Raw genomic sequence first — 21,927 nt, 5'->3', positions numbered from 1 at the left:
TCAATATGAAGGAAGACCAAAATGCGGGTGCTTAGGTCCTTCTTAGAAGGAGAACAAAATACTCACAGGAGCAAATATATAGAGATGAAGTGTAGAGCAGAGACTGAAGGCAAGGCCACCCAGAGACTGTCCCACCTGGGGATTCATCCCATATACAGTTACCAAACCTAGACACTATTGTGGATGCCAAGAAGTGCATGCTGAAAGGAGTCTGATATGGCTGTCTCCCGAGAGGCCCTTCCAGAGCCTTACACATACAGAGGTAGATGGTAGCAGCCAACCATTGTACTGAGAGTGGGTTCCCTAATAGAGGAGTTAGAGAAGGGACTGAAGGAGTTGATGGGTTTGCAACCCCATAGGAAGAACAACAATATCAACCAACCAGATTCCCCAGAGCTCCCAGGGACAAAGGAGTACACATGGCTCCAGCTGCATATGTAGCAGAGGACGGCCTTGTCAGGCATCAGTGGGAGGGGAGGTCCTTGGTCCTATAACACCCTCATAGAAGCAGGTGTGTTTCTGGGAGGGAAAGAAACTGGGAAGTGGGTAACATTTGAAATGTAAATAAAGAAAATATGCAATTAAAAAAAGAAAACAAACAAACAAAAGATTTAGAGTTCCACCTTCTATTCACAAACAATTTTCAATTACTTTACATAGGTTAGAAAAATGAGATTAAAATGTAATTTTAGAAATTCATTACCCCTAAAACACAAATGAAGAAAGATTTCACCCAAGGAGACTTATGTTGGCGAAAGCAGACCTGGTGGGTCCCGGCACTGGGGAGGGAGAGGCAGTTTTAGTCCTGGGCCCGCCTTCCCCTATACAGCAAGTTAGAGGCTAGCATGTACTCAGGAGACCTTGCTTCCCCTATACAGCAAGTTAGAGGCTAGCATGTACTCAGGAGACCTTGCTTCCAAAACAGAGCAGAGGCATAGGGTGGAATAAGATGTGCAGATACATCAATATTTCAAAAATACTTTTCTTTAGAGAAGGAACTCACAGAATGTTCTTTTTTCCCTGTTTTGTGGTAAGGAAGAGATGGAATTATTTTGAAAGTATACTAACTATGATTGGTAGAGTGATACTAGATCTACATTCATTGTAAAGTTTTACCTCCATGAAAACTGAGTTATCCATCATACCATAGTACTTCATAGGTCCGATAAGGATTTCAATAGCTTTACATTTTGTTTATTATTTAAGATTTATTTATTTTATGTATTTACTTTCCTTATATTTATATACTGCATAAGTGCCTGGTACCAAACAGGTCAGAAATGTTATCAGATCCTAGCCCATTGCTTTAAGTTTGAAACCATCACTTCTGGGTTGCAGAAATGGCTCAGTGAGTAAATCATGCTTGCCGCCAAGCAGATGACCCAAGTTCGATTCCCAGGACCCACAAGGTGGAAGAAGAAAACCAGCTTTACAAGCTGCCCTCTGATCTCCGATGCACACTGTGGCGTGCCCTTCCCCAATAAATACATATAATAAAGATTTAAAACAAAAGAACTACTATTTTAGTAGCTTTAGGAAATAGTCAATGTCTGATTGGATTAAATCTTACCAATTAAGTCATAAAAAGAAAGGACTTTTCCAATATTCCTTTTCCTTCAAAGTACATTATTACATTTCAATAGTTATTAAATAGTTAAAAATATTAAAGTAGCTTTTCTTAATTTTGGTGGCAGTACTTATTTACAAAGCTCTGCAGGCAGAGATGTTCTGCAGCTGACTGGGCCATGCGTACACGTGGGCACTGAGGGTAACAGCAGACTGTGAAGCACTGTGGATAGCTGCTGAATGAATACATACGCTGAGAATCAAATCACATGACATTTGGTCACTGATTTGTATTAACTGGCTCATCTCAGTTTTGTATGTTTAACAGCCTATGCAGGGTCTAATAGGAACCTGGCAAACACAACAAAGTTTAGCAGCTTGAGGTTGGCTCTACCAGCTGCCAATTAGATGGACATTACATGGTTTTTTAGCCTCTTGAAGCTCCATTTTTTCACCAACCAAAGTTGCTGAAGACTCAACGTCTTAGGACTAGCACTACACTTGGGGTGGTGCAACCTGTAAATAGCAGCTATTATTAAAACTTAGCGGGCTGGTGAGATGGCTCAGTAGGTAAGAGCACCCGACTGTTCTTCCAAAGGTGCAGAGTTCAAATCCCAGCAACCACATGGTGGCTCACAACCATCCTTAACAAGATCTGACTCCCTCTTCTGGAGTGTCTGAAGACAGCTACAGGGTACTTAAATATAATAAATAAATCTTAAAAAAAAACCAACAAAAAACAGCTCACTGAAATGTACTTATTCATAGCATCCCTTATTCTAAAGCAAGACATACATTTCAGTCCTCTGTAAATGTCTCAGGAATCGGTATTACTTGGGAAAGTGAGGGCATGTTAATAAATCCTAAACCACATTGTAGATTTCTAACTTACTTACTTCTGACAGTGTCAGTACCTCTTTATTTCCTGACTCCATCTCTTATTTTGCTGGTCTCCTTGATGGTTCAAACTGCCAAGTATGCTGATATGCTAAGGTCTTTGGCCTTGCTCTTTCTTCTGCTTAGAATGTTCCCTCTAGGCTGGGTCTGGTGTTGTACCCCTTTAACTGCAGCCCTTGGGAAGCAGAGGCAGGAGGATCACTAACAGGCTCTATTTACTTACAACAGCTCTAATTGCTGTGTAAAATCAACTTTCTATCTTTCCAATTAAATTGCAATTGCTATAAGTGCAAAGAGTTTGTCATTTTATTTAAAAAAATAGCTCTCTTATATCTGGTATACTGATTGGCACGCAAAGACAATAAAATAATTGCTGAATGAAAGACTGTTACATGAGGAAATGTGTTTAGTTTAAAATCCTTATTGTCCTGCCTTCCTCTGAGTACAGGCTTGCTTGAGGACTTAACTGGAGAAGAGCATGAGGTCAACTGTAGAATGTACAGGGCTCACACACTGCCAACTGTCTCTTAAATGTTTCTACTTTGGAGGGTGGGGAGGCAGTGGGGCTGTGACAACTGTCTTGTTCTCTTCTCCTTCTATAAAGATATTCTGGCCATTTACTAAAGCCTGGGGCTGGGCTACACACATTATAAGAATACTAGTCTGTCTTGTCTTATCCTGAGATAATGTGGGTAACGCTCTTTGCTTTTTCTATCCTTCACTCTTTCCTATTCTTTCTGTCTTTGTCTTTCCTAATCCTTTGTTTTCAGTATAAAATATTTTGATGTTTTATATTCCTATCAAATAACTGTATTTTATATCTTTTTAAAAGTTATGTGCAGCACCTCAGAGAATTACAGTTTCCTAGCTGATATTAATGATGACAACTAAAAATTAACATTCTAACATGGTTCTAAGCACTAAATTTGTGCATCCTTAATTACTATACAGACTCCCCCTTGCCTTTACTTACTTGCAAGTAGGATTCAATTTGAAGAGTTAGGAGAAAATATTAGTAGTTTTATAATGAGATGAAATAGTCCACAACATGGATTATTTTTAAAATCCAGTTTTCGAGCTTGAAAGGTACCAGGCAGTTTCAACACCTCAAGCAAAGGGTATTTTAGAACATCACTCCACTCCCCATGGTATTCATGATACTTATTGATACCCAGTGATTCTGGGAACAGAGTCTAACTTGTATTTCTTTCAAAGCACTATGAAACGAAGGTGTCAACATTTGGTATTTGGAGGTAGAAAAGAAGTATGTAATAAAATAAGAGGGCACAGAAAAGAAATGTTGTGATGATAAATGAACTAACTTTAAAAATGTCTTAGAGATAGACATGGTGGTGCATGCCTACAGTCCTGTACTTAAGGGGCTCGGAAGGAAGAAGGTCATGAGTTCTGTGCTAGCCTTGGCTACCCAACAGCCCTGTTCCATAAAAACAAAGCAAAACTTTTGTTTTAAAGCAATCTTTCAAAAAGGGATTTAAAATAATTCACAAGGGGGAGAAAGATGGCCTAGCAGTTAAGAGCCTACACTGTTCTTGTGGAATATCTGAGCGTGGTTTGCAGCATCACATTGTGCTGCTCATAACTGCTTTCAACTCCAGCTCTAGGAGACCCAATGTCTCTGACATTTGTGGGTATCTGCATTCATGTACAGTTACCCTGGCCTACCAAATATACATAATTCAAATAATAATGATAATAATAATAATAATAAATAATGATGATAATAATAATAGTAGATCTTAAACACTGAGAAGTGCCACCAAAACTGGCAAGACTAAGTATATTATAAAAGAGAGTAATTCACAAGGTGAGTCCTTTGGGATGGTTGAGAAAGATGGGTGATCTCATATTCCTGACCTCATTGCCTTGAGCTAACCCAACTCTCAAATGGCATAGAGCAGTACTCTTTCCTTTAGTGTTCAATTATAGATAGTGAACATTTCAAGTCAGGTTGCTAAGTCTCTCTGTCTCTTTCTCTCACTGTGTATGTGTGTGTGTGTGTGTGTGTGTGTGTGTGTGTGTGTGTGTCATGCACGTGTGCATGCGCATCTGTAGAGGTCAGAGGTTGATGTTGGGTATCTTCTATCATTCTCTACCTTGTTTTTGGGAAAGGGTCTTTGGTGACCCGGGCAGGGCTACTGATTTGGTTGGATGGCCTGGCCAGGAAGCTTCGGGGACAGCCGACAGTGCTGAGATTGCAGCCATGGGCACATACTACAACTCTCAGCTTTTTATCTGACTTCTGTGGATCCAAACTCGGATCCCCAGGCTTGTGTACTAAGCATTGGACTAAGCCACATTCCCAGCCTTTTTCTGATAGTTTAAGAGACAATGATTTTAATTAAAGGCTCAAGCAAAATACAAAATAAGATGTTAAAAAAAGTAAAATGATTTCAAATTCTTGAAGCACCCGATCAGAACTTCTGGCTAGTCAACTGGAATGTATTCCTCGTCTGAGAACCCACAAACCCACTCCCTAAGGAGCTCTCTGTAACCCAGAGCCTTAAACCCAGGCACATTGTGTCTTCCCTTTCTCTAAACTCAGGGTCCTGTAATCCAACAGAGAGAATAAAAGGAACTGAGCTGAGTGGTGATGTATACATTCCCTCCTAGCACTCAAAGGGCAGAAGCAGGCAGGTACCTGTGAGTCAAGGCTAGCGTGATCGACAGAGTGAGCTTCAGTCTGGTCAGGGCTATATAGTGAGAGTCTGTTTCAAAAATACAAAATGAAGCAACAACTACAAATATAAAATTTGAGTTATATTTGAAAGAAACTGTGGGCTTTTAAATTGTACTGTAAGTAACCAAAGATTTTTCACATTGCTTTTGCAATTCTGGGAAAGCATGGTTTGAATTTCATTTAAAAAAATTAAAACTAAAATATGCACATGAAATACAGATTTGGGCATGTAAGATTCCATCAGTTGGCTACCCCAAATTTATTGTTGTTATACTTAGAACAAGATATAAATGTAAAAATTTAAAGTTATTAAAGTCTTCATTTATATTTCATATATTTTTTTTTTTTAAAAAAGAAAAGTTCTGGTTAGGAATTGCTCTGTTAAGAAAAAGTATAGGGCTGGAGAGATGGCTCCAAAGTTAAGAGCACTGGGTACTTTTTCAGTAGACTAGATTCAGTTCCTTGTACCTACTTGGCAGGTCACAAGTATCCATAACTCCAGTTCCACTTATAGACTTTTGGGTATATGCTGATATGCACAAAATGAAATTAAATAAATATTTTAAAAGGTATGACGGTTACAGACAGAGTTCAGTGGTAGAGAGCTTTGTAACATAGTCAGTCAGTGCTCTGTATGCACCCATGCGCGCGTGCATACATACACACACACACACACACACACACACACACACACACACACACACACGCATGCATATGCAAAACCTTGCTCCCGCAATGTCTGGGTAGAGTTTGGAAAACATTTTTATAACTTTGATTTGGTTCTTAATGTGCAAGGCCATTTTGCATACAGTTTCAGGGTTACTTAGCTATTCAAGTTCAAAGGCATCCCAGAAATGTTCTTTGCTTTCACCGCACACTCTGTATAAGGAAAGGAAGACCCGGAGTAGGGCCCTGCCACCCTTTCTAACCATAGCCAAGGATACTCCTCACTGTTTCTGACGTCCACCACCAGGAGCTTTGGTTTACCGGACTTGGTTTTCTTGGTGGGGGTTTTGAAGTGGCCTGTCACTGTGAGCTCACACAAATCGATTAGGTCCTCTGCTGAAATCCGGGGTGATACTTCTGATTTCAGGTCACTTAAAGGGATGGATTCTCTTGACTAAAAAAGAAAAAGGTACAAGGAACAAAAATATTGAAAATTTTATAGAGACAAACAATAGGCAGTTTATATCTTCAGTATAGCCCAAGGAGAAGATGATTCTAGCTCCATTTGGGAAATTATTGTATAACTGTACTACTTACTAAACAGACCCCAGACCATCAAACTAGGTCTCATATTTTCACCTGCTATATGATACGTGGCTAATTGAGACTAAAGATATTAGCAGTCATTCTCAGTGTTATTTAGAAGAGAGAAGTATTACCGCCCCCCCCATATCTCCACAGTAAGCAATGTGATAAATTCAACCCCGCAAAAGCTAACTGAACAGTACTATTGATTTTGAAACCTTCTGTTATGTAAATTGAGAATTTAAGAACTTTCAAAGGTTGGAAATGTAGCTCAGTAGAAAAGTGTCTGCCCAGTACGCATGAGGCCCTAGTCCCAATACAACATAAAACAAACAAATAAACAAACAAGAAACCCACAAAGAGCTCATAACATTTCCTAGATTGACAGTAAGGCAATCCAGGAGAAAGTATTTATATGCTTAGTCACTATCAAAATTGAGCCTAATTGTTCTCTCATCTTCTGAATTTCATTCTGTAATTCTACTCTGGATCTGCAACTTAGTATTTCTAGGAAAAGAAATAAACCATGTAAATCATTCAACAGACAAATTTATTCTGAAAACAAAACCAAAAATGTGTTNAACTGGAATTTGATGTCAGCTTTCATCTCTGGGGTTTCTCTGACTGTGTCCTAAAATCTGTAGCGGTAAAGCACTTCTCCATTTACCTTGTTAATGTTTGGAAATGGAAATGACTAAGTTTTATGAGTTTAATTTTTAATATTAAAAATTAAAACTACTTAAATTTTTTGAGATTAAAACATTGAAAAGCTTTGAGATCAGAGCCTGCCTATACTTTTTTTGTTAGACTGCAATCTTGCAGGTGTTTCTCACTCTCTCCATATGAAGCTCTGCATTTCTTTGGAGATGAAATAAAGAGCTTTGATTGGCCTAGTTCTGCCTGCAGTCACTTGGTGATGAATGTGGCATTTTGAACAGAAGCGTCACCTGAGCGAAGGACATCCCCTGGCTGATAAGGAGGAGTACTTTAGAGGAGTGTTCTCTCTGAGGAAAGGGTGCCCTGAGCTCTGTTCTATCCAAATGTGTACAGGAGTTTTTAGGGAAGAGCATTGCTGCAGTTTTTAAAAAACTCTTTTTATTGATTCATTGTGAAGTTCACATCACGGACCCAATCCCACTCATCTCCCTGTTTCTCCATATCTACCCTCTGCTCTTACGACCTCCCCCCAGAACAAAACAAACAACCCAAACTCTGACTGTGGAAGCTGTGCATGTCACCATACACCCTTTTCCTAAACTGCTTTACTCGCAAATGTTTATTGCAATGAGTCACTATCTGCTTCAGGCCTCTGGTCTCTGTGACACTATCCATCCATACTGGATCCTCAGTAGGATTCTCCTCTGCTAACCTGTTGTTGTCCCGTGTCATGAGATCCTGCAGCTTTGGTTCTGGGGGATGAGCCCCTTCATGCTCCCTATCAGTTCACAGATGGGGTAGATGCTAGGGTGGCCCAATTCATGGCCCTGGGTCTGGGCATTGGTGGTATTTGAGTTGGTCAGTCTGCTAGCTCTCCCACATTCATAAGTTACATGGGGTCAGCACTCCAGTACCCATGACACTTGGGTCAGCTCTCCAGCACTGGCTGGCAAGGTGCAGGGTCTTCTCCAAGTGCTGCTGCCTGTTTGGGGTAGGGACAGCTTTCCCTGCTGCATAATTCTTTATTTGTTTTGTTTGTCTGTGACAAGGTTTCTCTGTGCCCTGGATATACCGAACTCATTCTGTAGACCAGGCTGGCCTTGAACTCATGGAGATCCACTTGCCTCTGCCTCTAGAGTGCTGGGACTACAGGCATGCAACACCATGCCTGATCAAATTTTAAGAGCAGGGGATGAATCACAGACGAGGCATAACTTTCCAGCCTTCTCTGAATGTATGTAAAAAAAAAAGAAAAAAAAGGATTTCAATATGATATATGCAACTGCCTCTGTAGATTAAAAAATAAAGCTATTAGGACAAATTACACTAAGAAGAGTAAAATTATTATGAAATACATATCTTAGTATTTTTTTACTTCCTAAGCAGTTATATTATTTATTATAAACTCTGTTCTAAGGAAAAAACAGAGCTTCTTCCACATGCTGTCTGCCTCACTGTGCTAGCACCAAGTGTATTAGTGCTTTCCTCCTGTGATGGGCGCCTCTAGCTCATGGCCTTTGTTACAGGTGATGCAGAGGGATTGAGAATAACTACATATAACTCAGGTTTTATCACAAGAATTTGTTTAATATTACACGAGCTTGTGAGCAAAGAATTATTTATTTGGTACTTTTTGATTTAAATTCTCAACAATTAAAACTTTATCTTTTTTCTCCTTTTTTACTTTATGTATATGTGCTTTGCGGTACATGAATGTATGGGTGTACATGTGTACGTGGGCTCATGTGTGCTTGCATGTGTGTGTTTAGGACAGGTCAACCTCAGATGTCACTCCTTGAGAGCCATTCACCTTATCTTTTGAAACAGTTTCTGTCATTGGTCTGGAGATGGTTGAGTATGCAAGGATGGCTGGCCAGTGCTGGGCACCAACTGTGCCTGCCTTTTTCACTTTATCCTGGGGATTGAGTTCAGGTCCTTGTGCCTACACAACTGCCACATTAAGGACAAGCCATTCCCTCAGCCTCTTCTCTACTTTGTAACTGCCATGCTGCTCAGACTGACCTTAGACTTGTGACCCCCAGCTTCAGCCTTTAAGTGTTAAGATTAGAGCTGTTTATCACCATATCCAGGAGAGAGCAAGCTTACATAGTAAAAGTCCAAAATGTAAACCTATCTGAGAATTAAAAAAAAAAAGCCATACTGTTTTGTTTAGCCAGAATCAGAATTTACTTGGCAGATTACTGATGAAAGCCCTGTAGTAGTCCAGACCTTTGAAATGGCTACCTGCATGGATTTATAGTAATTCCTATCAAGTTCCGAGCATCTAAATATGAAAACAAGACACACACTTTGCCATTTGTAAGCACAGCATTTTGACACTGTGGGAAGGGAGGGCCTGGGCTTCTACTTCTAACGCCGCATCAGTTCTACCTTTAGGAGGTATGCTGTGTTATATATATTTTTTCCTTCAATGCATATAATGTGCATACACACACACACACACACACACACACACACACACACACTTTCTATTCCCCTTCCCACTTTTAAGCTAATATGAATGAAATAGGAATTTTAGTAAGAATCTTGTTCGAAATGCCCCCCCCCCCACCCGTTCAATTCCCCAGTATCTAATCAGTGTCTCGGGTCGTCGACCCTGTTCTGTGACTCACAACAGAGGCCTCACAGTGCAGTAGGAATCATCTCAAAGACTTTTGCGTCTCATAAACTACCAGAAAGTCAAGATGACATAGCAGCTAAGGGAAACTGAGTGAATGAACTGAAAATAAAGGAAGAAAGGAAAGACATGAAATAAGACAGAAGAAAATAGGTCTGGGAACATATCATGATGGATACATCTTGGCCTTTAAACATGAGACTGGGAAAAAGACAGCGAGTAAAGAAAAGGTAAATTCAGATTTACACATGTGAAACTCAGCTTTACAGAGCACATCACACTGAAAGTATTAAGAATATAGCTAGAGATAGGAAAAGACATTCGTGAGAAGTCACGGCCGGAGGACCATATTAGGTATCAGCAGAGAATTGTAAGTAAATTCATAAGAACAATCTAATTAAAAAAGAAAAACTGCAAAAAATTATTGATTTTGGCAGGCATAGTTATATACTGCTGAGACAACCTTAAATTTTGTAGTATTAGAAGCAGAACTGAAATGTTTTGTAAAAAATTTCTACCAGTTCTCATTTTTCTCCACATCATTACTTAGATGACTTAAACTGCTCAGTATTTCAAGTGCATGTGCAAAGGACAGCCCTTTGCAAAAGGCATAGACATAAACCATCATGTTCAAGCTTTCAGAGAAATGCCACTTTAAAAACATCACTCTGCAAAGCCCCATCATCTACAGAGAGTTTTCTGTACATTTCAGATGCTATATTGCTCCAATAGCACTTTTAAAGTTTATCTTTCTTATTTTTAGAGGACTGGAGGTTCCTAAGATTCAGAAGGAGCATCCTCATCAGAGTCTGAGAGAGCTGCTATGCTCCAGGGGCTGCACAATGCATTTTCCACACAGGAGAGGTTTTGTTCCCCTAAATAGAGGAGAGATAATGTACGTGAGTATGAAATATGGAGAGGAGAGGCAGAATTCTTTTCAGTGATTGAGGATTTTATGCTAAAAATTTCACAGATGTGCTCTATAAAAACTGAGTGCAGGCTAACTTTCCTCAAAGACAGTAATTTTCCCTTTGATTTACAGTATTAGCTTGGGGATATTTCATCCTCTGGGACTTAGTTTTATGATGAATAATTGAAGTTAGAAGACTAGATGACACTATTATTTATTTTAACTCTAGTATTCTGTGACTTCATTTCTGAAAGGCAGCAATACACTTCCAAACTCCCACTCCCTTCCTTGGACAAAAGTGAGGAACTTGTTTCATACTCTGTTGTTTGAGGTTTCCTTAAAAAGACACAGTGCTGACCACGGCAGGCCTCCTGTAAGCAGGACACACACATACAGACAGACAGACCCGTGAGAACTCAGCACCAAGCCAAGTACAAGCCATACTCCACCCAGGTAAAGCTGTTTCTGTGAGGATGGACGAGAGGGAGGCAGTAGTAAGCAAAGAACATGTCAGGGTGGTGTCAGGGTGGCTGGGGTGCTGAGACGGGGCAAGGGGGTTCTACTTGCTCTCTTGTATAGAAGTCTCTGGAAGTAATTTTCAAATAAAAGCAGTACCTGAAAAGGACGAGGCTCAACTCAACCCTGGAGGTGGAGCATCTTGACTTCCTGGAAGGGACACTTACTGCTGCTATTCTACAGAGCATAGGCATGGCCCATTTCCTCTGGGAGCCTCAGATAGATCCTCAGAACAAAGACAGTGATTTGAGGCCACGTAAGTGAACGGCAGCTATAGTTTCCCCTCCAACTTAGCCCTCCAAGGCACAATTGTTACTTGAGTTGGGTTTCTGACCTCACTAGTCCTCTCTCACCCTTCCCCTGTATGTCGAAGTGCTTAGCAACAATATATTTGTTAAGCTGTTCTTTGCTGCTCAGAATATTTTTTTCATCAGTATATAACCAAAGGGTATCAAATAAATGGCCCAAATAGTCTCCGATTAGAAGCTTTGGCACATGCTTGAGAAGAAACTCTGTAGTTCTACCTATTCATTCTTATGACCACATCAAGAACAAGGTGTCAAGTGAGGTTAATATTGTTTTATTATTACTCTTAATTTCTGATGAAATGTTTGCTGGTTAGGGTTTTTTTGTTTTGTTTTTTTTTTTTGTTTTGTTTTGTTTTGTTTTTTCTTTTTTGCCATCTGGAACTTCACTTGAGAAAATGCTTTTGTCAGATTGCTCTCTAGGCAAATTTGTGGGCATTTTCTTGACTAATGATAGATGCGTGAGGGTTCATCCACTGTGGGTGGTAGTACCCCTGAGTTGATGGTCCTTGTTTGTATAGGAGAGAAGACTTAGTAAGCCATGGGGAGCATGGCAGTAAGCAGAGTCCCTTTATGGTCACCACCTCGGTTCCTGCTTCCAGTGTTTGTGCTGACTCCCCCTGATGATGGACTGTGGTCTTTATCACAGCAATGGAAAGTAAACTAGGACACAATGTTTATTTTCTATCACAGCAGCCAACCATTTATATCAAGTGAAAAGCCTCCAAAGTTTCAGCAGAGGACACAGAAAGCAAAGGAGGGATAGTCAGCTGTTTTTAATAACTAATTGCTTATTTGAATGCACTATAAACCAAGCCAGACAATGCTCATGAGAATTTGGGTACAGAAGCATCAAAGTTCATAATGTATTTAGCTGCATTTCTAACTTCTTTCAAATATGTGAAGGTATTTTAATTGTAATAACATCAGCAAGGCTATTCATGTCATAGCCAAGCCCCAAACCAGAGACCATGAAGATGTACCTTGAATTTATAATGTAACAATGCATATTATGGAATGGAACTGACAAATCTGAAGGCTGCCTTTTAATTAAGTTAAATTAGCTCTCATGTTTCATATTTTCTTATTGAAGATAAAAGAATCTCAGATGTAATTTTGCAATTCACTTAATCTCTGAATCACAAATTGAGAATAAACAAATACTATATTTTTAGAAGAAAAATAGACAAAAGTGTAGCCAGGATGGTAAAACAGGTGCTTGGTGTGGAACAAAGGAAAATCTGTACTTTGATGAGAGGGTGGGAAACCTGGAAACCAGCAAGGAATCTGGGCAGCTCTATACAAGAGTGAGTCAGAAAGGTGACCCAGGCAACAGCAACACAGATGGCAAGCTCTGCAGTCTCCCTGCTGAGACACCCTCATGGTATGCAGACACCTGCAGCACACACTCAGCATCTGACCAGCAGTCCTAGCACAGACTTTACAGTTTTAGAACACTTAAATCCCGTCTGGGCATTGGCTGCTTGGAGGGACCTCTCTGTTCCAAAGAAGGAATTACCCGATGTCATCTTGCCTGAACCAAGCAGCAGCTTTCGCCAGTGGGCTTCACTGGACTAAGGCCAGCCGTCTCAGCATGCTGCAGTTTCAGCATAAGAGGAAGCCTCTACTACATGTCCAAGTCCAGCAGGAGCGGGACCTGCAGGTATTAGGAAAGGCTTCTTTCATACCTCAAGACTGTAGCTCCTAATGCATCCTGATCCCAGCATCACTTACACATGTCATTTCAGGGGTTGGAAAGATACAGCTCTATTCTAGAACTATAGTACATTGGCTATCAGAGGCCCAGTCAGCCCTTGGCACCATCAGAACACACAATGGGGAATGGGAAAGCTTTCTGTCCTAGTCTATGGCCTGCAGATTAAACTGAGTACAGAGAGGCTTGACTCAAGATTGTCCATTGGAACAAAGGGAAGGTCCCTTTTATCTCTAGCAGATCCTGGACTGCATCAACAAATGCCACATGTCTCATTCTTACTGAAATTTCCTGGGGATATTTCCATCCATACAGAAGGCAGGTATCCCAGCTACAAGCCCCATCACCACTTACACTAATCTACACAAAAGAGAAAAAGTCTCTTCCACATCCTGTAACTCAAAGAGCATGCAGACCAGTGCCACAAATTCAAATGTTCCATGCCCCTTCCTCTACAGTACACAGAAATGGGACCATTTGTGCTGATCTCTTGGGATCTGGTGAAAGCATCAGCTATGGCTCTCATCTCTATAAAACCAGTTAACAGTGCTATGGGACCAAGCACCAAATGGGGATTGCCCCACGGGACCTAGGGAACATAGAGTTTAGGTTCCACAATGTTGAGTTCAAGGTTAGTATTACCACAGAACACAGCATGACCTGTACTCGTCCCAGACAACAGAGAGAAAGTTCTACACTATCTTTAAGGATATGGCTCTAAGGAGTAGCTGCTGATGTCAGAGGCCCAGGTAGCTCCTGCATTTATTCTGGAGGTCCTGGAGAACGTCTTCACTTTCTATAGATCAGGAACTATGGTAGGTGTTATTAGAAACTCACAACATTGCTCTTCTTGTATTGAGGGACCAAGAGACAGTTCTCTCCATATTCTGCATCATCAACACTACAACAACAATCCCTGGGGCCACCAGGGCTCACGTATGTATAGCCAATGGACATGCCACTTTGCTTATGTCCACTGAAAACTCATGGTAATTTTGGGATCATTGCATTCTAGACACTGTGGCCATCAACTCTGAAGAAACTGAGAGATGTGCTGGTGAGCTGTTTATAACTGAACCCAATGCACCTACCAACTGATAGATCCATAAAACAAAATTTTCGTACAAAAGCTACTTCATAAAATAATCAGAGTGCGTAAACATTACACCAAATATGTAGACATCAGTGCAAGGAGCTAGCCCCAGAGGAAGCACAGTACCCTCGATGAAAATAACCCTTCAGAAAAAGATCTCAGAGGAAAAGCTAAGGAGCCTGAAAACAACGTCAAGCAATGATCTGAACTTAGTGACATGCAAAGCAAAACACATGAATGATACAAAGAAATGAGAAAAACAATTCAAGGTTCAAGTGAGAAATTCACCAAAGACACAGAACTTGTGCAACAAACAAACAAAAAACAAAGACTGATCTTGGAACTAAAACCCTGAATAAATAAAATAAAAAAAAATAATAGCTTCCACCGAAGACTACAACAAGTGGAGGAGTTTATGATGTGGAGGACACGCCATCGGAGTTAACCTCAGATGTAGCAGTAGTCAGATAGGAAAAGGAGGGAGAATAAAAAGAACAGAGAATTTATGGATTTTGTGGAATACTACCAAATGGACAACGTTCACACTACAGGAATTCCAGAAGATGAAAAGGAAATGTACTGAGAACAACACTCAGTGATTTCTCACATATTCAAGTATATATGGATGACTATGTATAAAAAATCCAAAGGACCATCTGCAAGCAACCAGCATGGAGCTTTGACGAGTGTTTTCCTCTTTCCTGCTTTCCTGCTGTCACATGTGAGTGTGGCCCCGTGTGTGACATCAGAGGGTAAGTGCAGGCAGTGGTCCTCACCTTCCATCTTGTTTCAGACAGGGTCTCTTATTTTTCACTTGTGCACCGGGCCTGGGGTTCTCCTGTCTCTGCCTCCTGTCCCTCCATGTATAAATCTTTTACCAGTAGCAATAGGACACATTCTTTTTTTTTTTAATCTAACAGCAGTAGGCCACATGTTTTCCCTCTCTTATGCATGGAACAATCTTTAGGGCACATCATATGCTAGTACAAATATCAAATGTGTTGGTCATTTTTAATTTTTACCTTGATCGGTTTAAGAAACACCTAAGTGATTAGTACAACATATTTCTGGGTGTGCTTGAAATGAATTTCCACTGAAAATTTGCTTATGAAGGTACTAACCTAGTGTAGAGATTGGCTGATGATTCCTAATATGATGGTATTATTAGGATGTGGTTATGTCAGAAGGTTGGGCCCAGTTAGAGGAAGTGGGCCACTGTGAACTTGTTAATGAGGACAAATGTTGTTCTGCTCTTTTCTTATACAGCCCCTTTCTTTTCTTTTATCCAACAATGAGTAAACAGATCCCTTAGTATACACTCCTCCTGTCATTATATTCTGCTCAAGCTTATGAGTCAAGAAATCAATAAAGCCAGGAGCCAAATAAATACTTCTACCCTTAAGATGTTCTGTCAGGCAATATATGTAAAAACACAGACTTCTTTTCAAAAGACAGAGTTTCTTTTTGTAGCCCTGGGTATACTGGAACTTACTCTGTAGACCAGGTGGACCTCCAACTCACAGAGATGTACCTGTCTCTGCCTCCCGAGTGCTGGGATTAAAAGTGTATGCCACCACTGCCTAGCTAAGTCTTAATAAACTTTTAAAAACTGAAATGATGGGAAACTTTAGAGATGCCTCAAAGGTTAAGAGCACTGACTGCTCTTCCAGAAGTCCTGAGTTCAATTCACAACAACCACATAGTGGCTCACAACCATCTGTAATGGGATCCTATGTGTATCTGAAGACAGCTACAGTGTACTCATATAAGTAAAATAAATACATATTTAAACCAAACCAAACCAAACTGAAATCGTGACATTTTCTCATAATGGAAGAAAAGCACAGAGTGGCCGGAGAAGAAAGTATACACAGATGAAAATTCAGTCACATACTCCTAAAAGACCAAGGGCTAACTGGAGAAATTAAAAAAGAAATACAAAATGCTATAAGCAAATATGATCCTAACATACCAGAATCTATGAAGTCTGGGCAAAGAGGCACTTTACAGAGAAGCATGCAGTAGTGCCCAGGCAAGTCAAAGGAAAGCTACTCCATATGACTCCGGAGCACACTAACAATCCAGAGTGAGAACAAAGAAAATCCAAAAGAGAAAGGACTGACAACCTGAATGGAAATTTTAAAACCACAATCAATCAAAGCAGATTCTTGTTGTTGTTTATAAGACAGGCTTTGCCTTTGAAGCCCAGGTGACCTACATCTCCCTGTCTGGCTCCACAGTGGGGAGGTGACAGACATGGGCCACCATGCCCAGTGACCAGCATGCTGAGTGAACGAGCTGTGGGTTTTGCAAAGGTAAATGAGAACTACTAAATGTTTTACTTTAACAAGGACTCAAAGTCAGAGATAAAACAAGGTTTCTCACAGCACAGAAATGCAAAGGACCATGAGAGACCCATATTAGATACTAACAATGTGGAAGGCCTACAAGAAATGGATATGTTTCTGAATACACACTATCAAATTGGAAATCTAAATATGCAAACAGTGAGCAGCAACACTGAAACAATAATGAAAATCTCCTATCTGAGGAAAGCCTCAAGAACATGAGAGCTTTGTTGCTGAACTACACAAAATATTTAAATGACTTATTCAAATCCCTCTTAAACTTCTTCTCTAACTGAAATGAGAACTGCCAAATTCTTCTTCTGGAGCCAGCATTACCTTAGTTATCAGAACCATATAAAGATCCCCCACACAGGAAAACTAAAAACAGTTACCCTAATGACTATACATGCCAATGTTCTCTACAAAACAGTAGCATTAAAAATTCAGCATCACATTAAAAAGACCAAAGACCAGGGTCCAGTGTGACTCACCCTAGGGATGGTGTAATGGTTCAAAAATAACATATTACAAAGTTATTATAACCAAACAGTGAGCTACTGTTATACTACACAGAATCACACACAGACACACAGACAGACACATACATACACACATAGAAAAAACACAATAAAAATTAAAATTAATTTTCAGTCATATGGCCAAATATATATATATATATATATATATATATATATATATATATATATATATATNTATTTAGCAAAGATCCCAGTATCTAGTAGAGAGAAGATGGTCTATTCAATAAGTGTCCAGTCTCATAATTATCAGGGAAAGCAAATCAAAATCTTGCGAAAGTGGTGTCACAAATCTGTATTCTCAGCACTAGTGAGGGAGGAAGGTATGTTGTGAGTTCAAGAGTACCTCAGGTGTACAAGAGTACACAGTGAGATTCTATCTTTCTCAAAATAACAATGACAATACACCACTAAGATATATCACCCAATCCCAATTAGAAAGGCTGTTATCAAAAAGACAAAAATAGCAAGTGATGATACAAATAGGGAGAAAGGGAATGTAAATTGGATTGACATTATGGAATACCATATAGTATTCCTCAGAAAACTAAACTGGATGTGCTCTAATGATATGGTGATTTTAACACTGGGAACACATGCAAAGGAGACAAAATCTTTGTACTAAAAAAGATGCATGCAGGGCTGGAGAGATCGCTCAGCAGTTAAGAGCACCGACTGCTCTTCCAAAGGTCCTGAGTTTAAATCCCAGCAACCACATGGTGGCTCACAACCATCTGTACTGAGATCTGACACCCTCTCCTGGTGCATCTGAAGAGAGCTACAGTGTACTTAGATATAATAATAAATAAATCTAAAAAAAAATAGCATGCACTCCTATGTTCACTGTAGTGCTGTTCACACAACTAGGATATGGAGTCTATCTAAATGCTCTGGGTAGATGAGTCAGTAAAGAAAGTGTGTACATAAACATGATAGAACATGACTCGGCCATAAAGTATGAAACTGCCATTTGGGGCAACGTGGACAGAACTAGTTTCATTATGGTAAAAGAAAGTCAGACAGAGATGCCACATGTTGTCATCTCTGTAAACTTGTAAGTCAGTGTCGTGAGAAATGGAATGGGACTGTGGTCACTGGAAAGGCCTGAGAGAAAGTGAATCAAAAGAAGTTCTCAGAACCACAGCTGGGAAGAAGAATTAGTTCTGGGTTCTCTATTACATATACAGAAGGGTAAGTATAGGTTCAAACAATCAATGACATATTTCAATGTGACCATAAAAGTATGAAATTCCCAACATATGAAGATGATTAGTGTTTGAGGGAACGGAAATTCTTATTACCCTGATTGCATTACTATACATTATATACGTGTATTTAATTACTAAGATACATTGCATAAACACACTACAAACATTGTCCCAATCAAGAGAAAACTCAATGAACTATTTTAAATGCAAAAGTCTACCAAACAGAACAGAAATTCTAATTAAAATGATCAGTTACTAGTATAGGTGAATTACTATAGTATTTAGATGAGATACAGTTAACTTTAAAACCATTAAAGATCTCCTTTCTGGTGTAATGTAGCTTAAAATGTGATAATAAGCTCCTAGAGGTGTGGGTGTGCATCAGTAGATGGCAGAGAAGAAGGAGGCTATGTCTACACTCGGTATTCTGACTTATGACCAGATAAACGATTAGTAGTCTAACATTCCCTGAATAAAAGCAAGTCTGAGCTGACCACCAGTCTGGCACCTGGGACCCAGCCTGGAAGCCTGAGCCTGGGAGTCTGCGCCTGGGAGTCTGAGACTGGGAGCTAGCCTGAGACAGCCATCAGTCCAGCACAACACAGGCCTCGAAGGGCTCCCAGGGCAGGGAGCGAGCAAGAGACTAGAAGAACCGCTGTCTAGGACCATGGGCCCCTGGCAGAAGTGAGCCTGAGCCAGCCCACCCTCAAATGGGCCCACTTGGGTAGGCCTCAGCAAGGAGTGAGCCGAGATGTCCACCAGATGGGCACCATGGGGTCTGGGCAGGGAGCTAGGCTGAAATGACCAAATTTAGGTACTGTGTAGGCTGGGGTTGGGGGTAGACCATGTCCGAGCTTACCCCTGCCCAGTGTTATAATGCACCAACAGGCACAGCCCTCCTGAGACCACTCCTGAGGTGACTGCTGCAGACCACTCCTGAGGTGACTACTGCAGACCACTCCTGAGGTGACTACTGCAGACCACTCCTGAGGTGACTGCAGACCACTCCTGAGGTGACTGCAGACCACTCCTGAGGTGACTGCAGACCACTCCTGAGATGACTACAGGCACTCAGTGACTCTGGGCACCACTAAGGGGAGCAAGTGAGTGGTGGAGAAATGGAAGAGAAAGAGAACCAGAAGGATGTGGGCACAATGAAGAGAGGCAGACCTGGAGACTGGAGGGTAGTGAGGAACAGTTGATGTGAGTAGCTGGTGAGGCCTCCTGGGACCACAGTAGGGTCTTGGCCTATGCAGCAGCAGCAGCGGGGGTCTGTTACCCCCCGAGGCCAGGTGGATATCCCTGGTCTCAGCTGCTGCCCAGGGATCTAAGGGCTGATCTAAGGGCTATGTAGAACTAGCCCCATCCCTTGTCTGGGCATCATGGGAAATCTGGCCTTGGGGCCATGAGAGCAAGAGAGGTGCACCCTCCCTAGGCAGCTGCAGTACTTGCGAGAGCAGGCCTCTGTGGAGTTGAGATTGAGCTGGCCTCAGGGTGTGAGCACAGGAGAGGGGTCCCAGCATCCTGTCTGCCTTGCGGAAGCATAGGCAAGAGAGAGATCCCTTTCCTTCCCACTCCCCTCTTACCACCTATGGCAGGAAGGACAGCTGGCCCTGGGGCTATGAGAGCAGGAGAGCTGTCCCTGGCCCTTAACCTGCTGCAGCACTTGGGACAGGGTGCTCTACATCTCACCTGGGCAGCACAGTAGAGCTGGCCCTGGATGTGTGGGTTGAAGGTGAGCCAGCCCAAGGGTGTGAGTGCAGGAGAATCATCAGGCTGACCAGCTCAGATACCTCTCAGGCCCAGACCCAGGACTTAGAGTTAGCCCACCCAACTCAACATCATCTACCCCACTGATAAATTGTTGGAGTTCATGAAGTGGCTGGTTCTCTGATCTCCATGACACAGAGCAACAATGGGATAGCTGAGAGGAGTCCCAGTGAGGATCCAGTACTGACAGAGCAATGGAAGCCAGAGAATATTTGCAAGCAAATAAGTATGGACAAAAGGGTGTACTACAGGGCACACTGCAGCTTCCAGACCAAGATTTTTTTTCTCTGTTGGGGGTTAGGTTGCAAGAGTGGAGGGTAGGTATGGGGGGAGGGGGAGATGAGTGGGACTGGGGTATATGATGTGAAATTCACAACCAATAGTAAGTTAAAAGTGTAATAATAAGCAATCCAAGACAAGGAAATATTGCTAAAAGTTACAGGGAATCTTTTGTGATGAAGTAAATCTTTAAGATACTATATTGTCTATAAAATATAAACATGTAATTTGATACATATATCCCATTGATATTTAAAAATTATTTTTTGCAAATTATGAGATATTTAAGTATACACAGATTTTACTTATAGAAATAAAATTGCTCTATTTTAAAAGCAGAGAGTAATTAATTGGTTAAAATGCACAGGGCAGGACAGAAATCACATGATGTCCTACATAAACAGATATAGAAAAGCCATTTGACAAACTCCAACATCCCTTTATGATGAAGGTCCTGGAGAAACTAGGGATTATGTGAACACATTCACGGCAATAAAGATAATCTATGACAAAACTGGGTTCTATCAAAAGCATGCTAAGCAAGCCATGGTGAGCAAGCAGGAATCCTTCACGGCTTCTGTTTCAGTTCTTGCCTCTAGGTTCCTGCCTTAAGTTCGATAAATGATGCACTGTGATATGTAAGTGTAGGAAAATAAATCCCTTCCTCCCACTCTTCAAACAAACAAACAAACAAAAACCTGCACAGTATTGGCAGAAAACCAGATACAAACAGAGTGGTGGAACAGAATAGAGAGTCAAGACAGAAGTCCACATAGCTATAGCCACCTAGTTTTTGCCAAAAAAAAAAAAAAAAAAAGAGAGAGAGAAAAGGGTGCACTGGAGAAAAGAGCCCCCTCAACAAGCTGTGCTGGGAAACCCGAACATATATGCATAGATGCAAAGTTAAAGCCCAAGACACTGAACCTGCTATAAACATCTCAAGAACTAGCTAGAGAAATGACTCAGTGGCTAAAGGTGGCTGCTGCCATGCCCGGCTACTGCTGAGACCTGGAACCGATATGGTGGAAGGTAATCATTCCCTGTAGTTGTCCTCTGATCTTCACATGTTCATTTGGTATATGTGCCCACACATACTCATGTAGACACTAAACAAATACATGCAATCAAACAGTTTTAAAGCTTTATAATGCTACAATTTTAAAGGATGCTAAGAAACAAAAAGACATATACTTTGTTTTGTTTTGTTTTTTTTTCAAAAAATTACATATCAAAATTTCTAATCTGTAAATTTATTTGTAGCACAATTTGGATGTTAATAGCTTCTTGGTATGTAAAAAGAAACTCTAGAATATAATCTAATTCAAAAATAACAAAAATATGAGTATAAATCTGGTTTACTATAAAGGGATATTGAGAATCAAAAAGAGTAATTTAGTTTGTCCAAGAAAATAAACATCTTCATATTAAACTAGCCATTTGATAAATAAAAAAGTTTAATAGTTTGTTAGCTTGACTTGATTGTCCCTTGGTAAGTGGTCATTTTGCTTGATTCCTGTAGGACTTCTGAATGATCTCTCTCT

The 21,927-nt window shown here is 40.7% G+C and overlaps 1 protein-coding gene and 1 pseudogene across 2 annotated transcripts in view; one reads left to right on the top strand and one right to left on the bottom strand.

Moving 5' to 3' along the window:
• Tbck (TBC1 domain containing kinase) overlaps window positions 1-21,927 on the bottom strand; it is a 148,640-nt gene that overhangs the window by 31,528 nt on the left and 95,185 nt on the right. For both annotated transcript variants that reach the window (XM_029537455.1, XM_021195648.2), the window contains exon 24: window positions 6,106-6,281. In XM_029537455.1, the coding sequence (XP_029393315.1) occupies window positions 6,106-6,281 (176 nt within the window). The remainder of the gene's footprint in view (window positions 1-6,105; window positions 6,282-21,927) is intronic.
• Window positions 18,693-18,803, top strand: LOC115063959 (annotated as a pseudogene).

The sequence above is a fragment of the Mus pahari genome, chromosome 4 (genome assembly GCF_900095145.1).
Source record: "Mus pahari chromosome 4, PAHARI_EIJ_v1.1, whole genome shotgun sequence".
NCBI classification, from domain to species: domain Eukaryota; kingdom Metazoa; phylum Chordata; class Mammalia; order Rodentia; family Muridae; genus Mus; species Mus pahari.
Note: the sequence above shows the minus strand (reverse complement) of the source record. Positions and strands in the feature narration are given on the sequence as shown.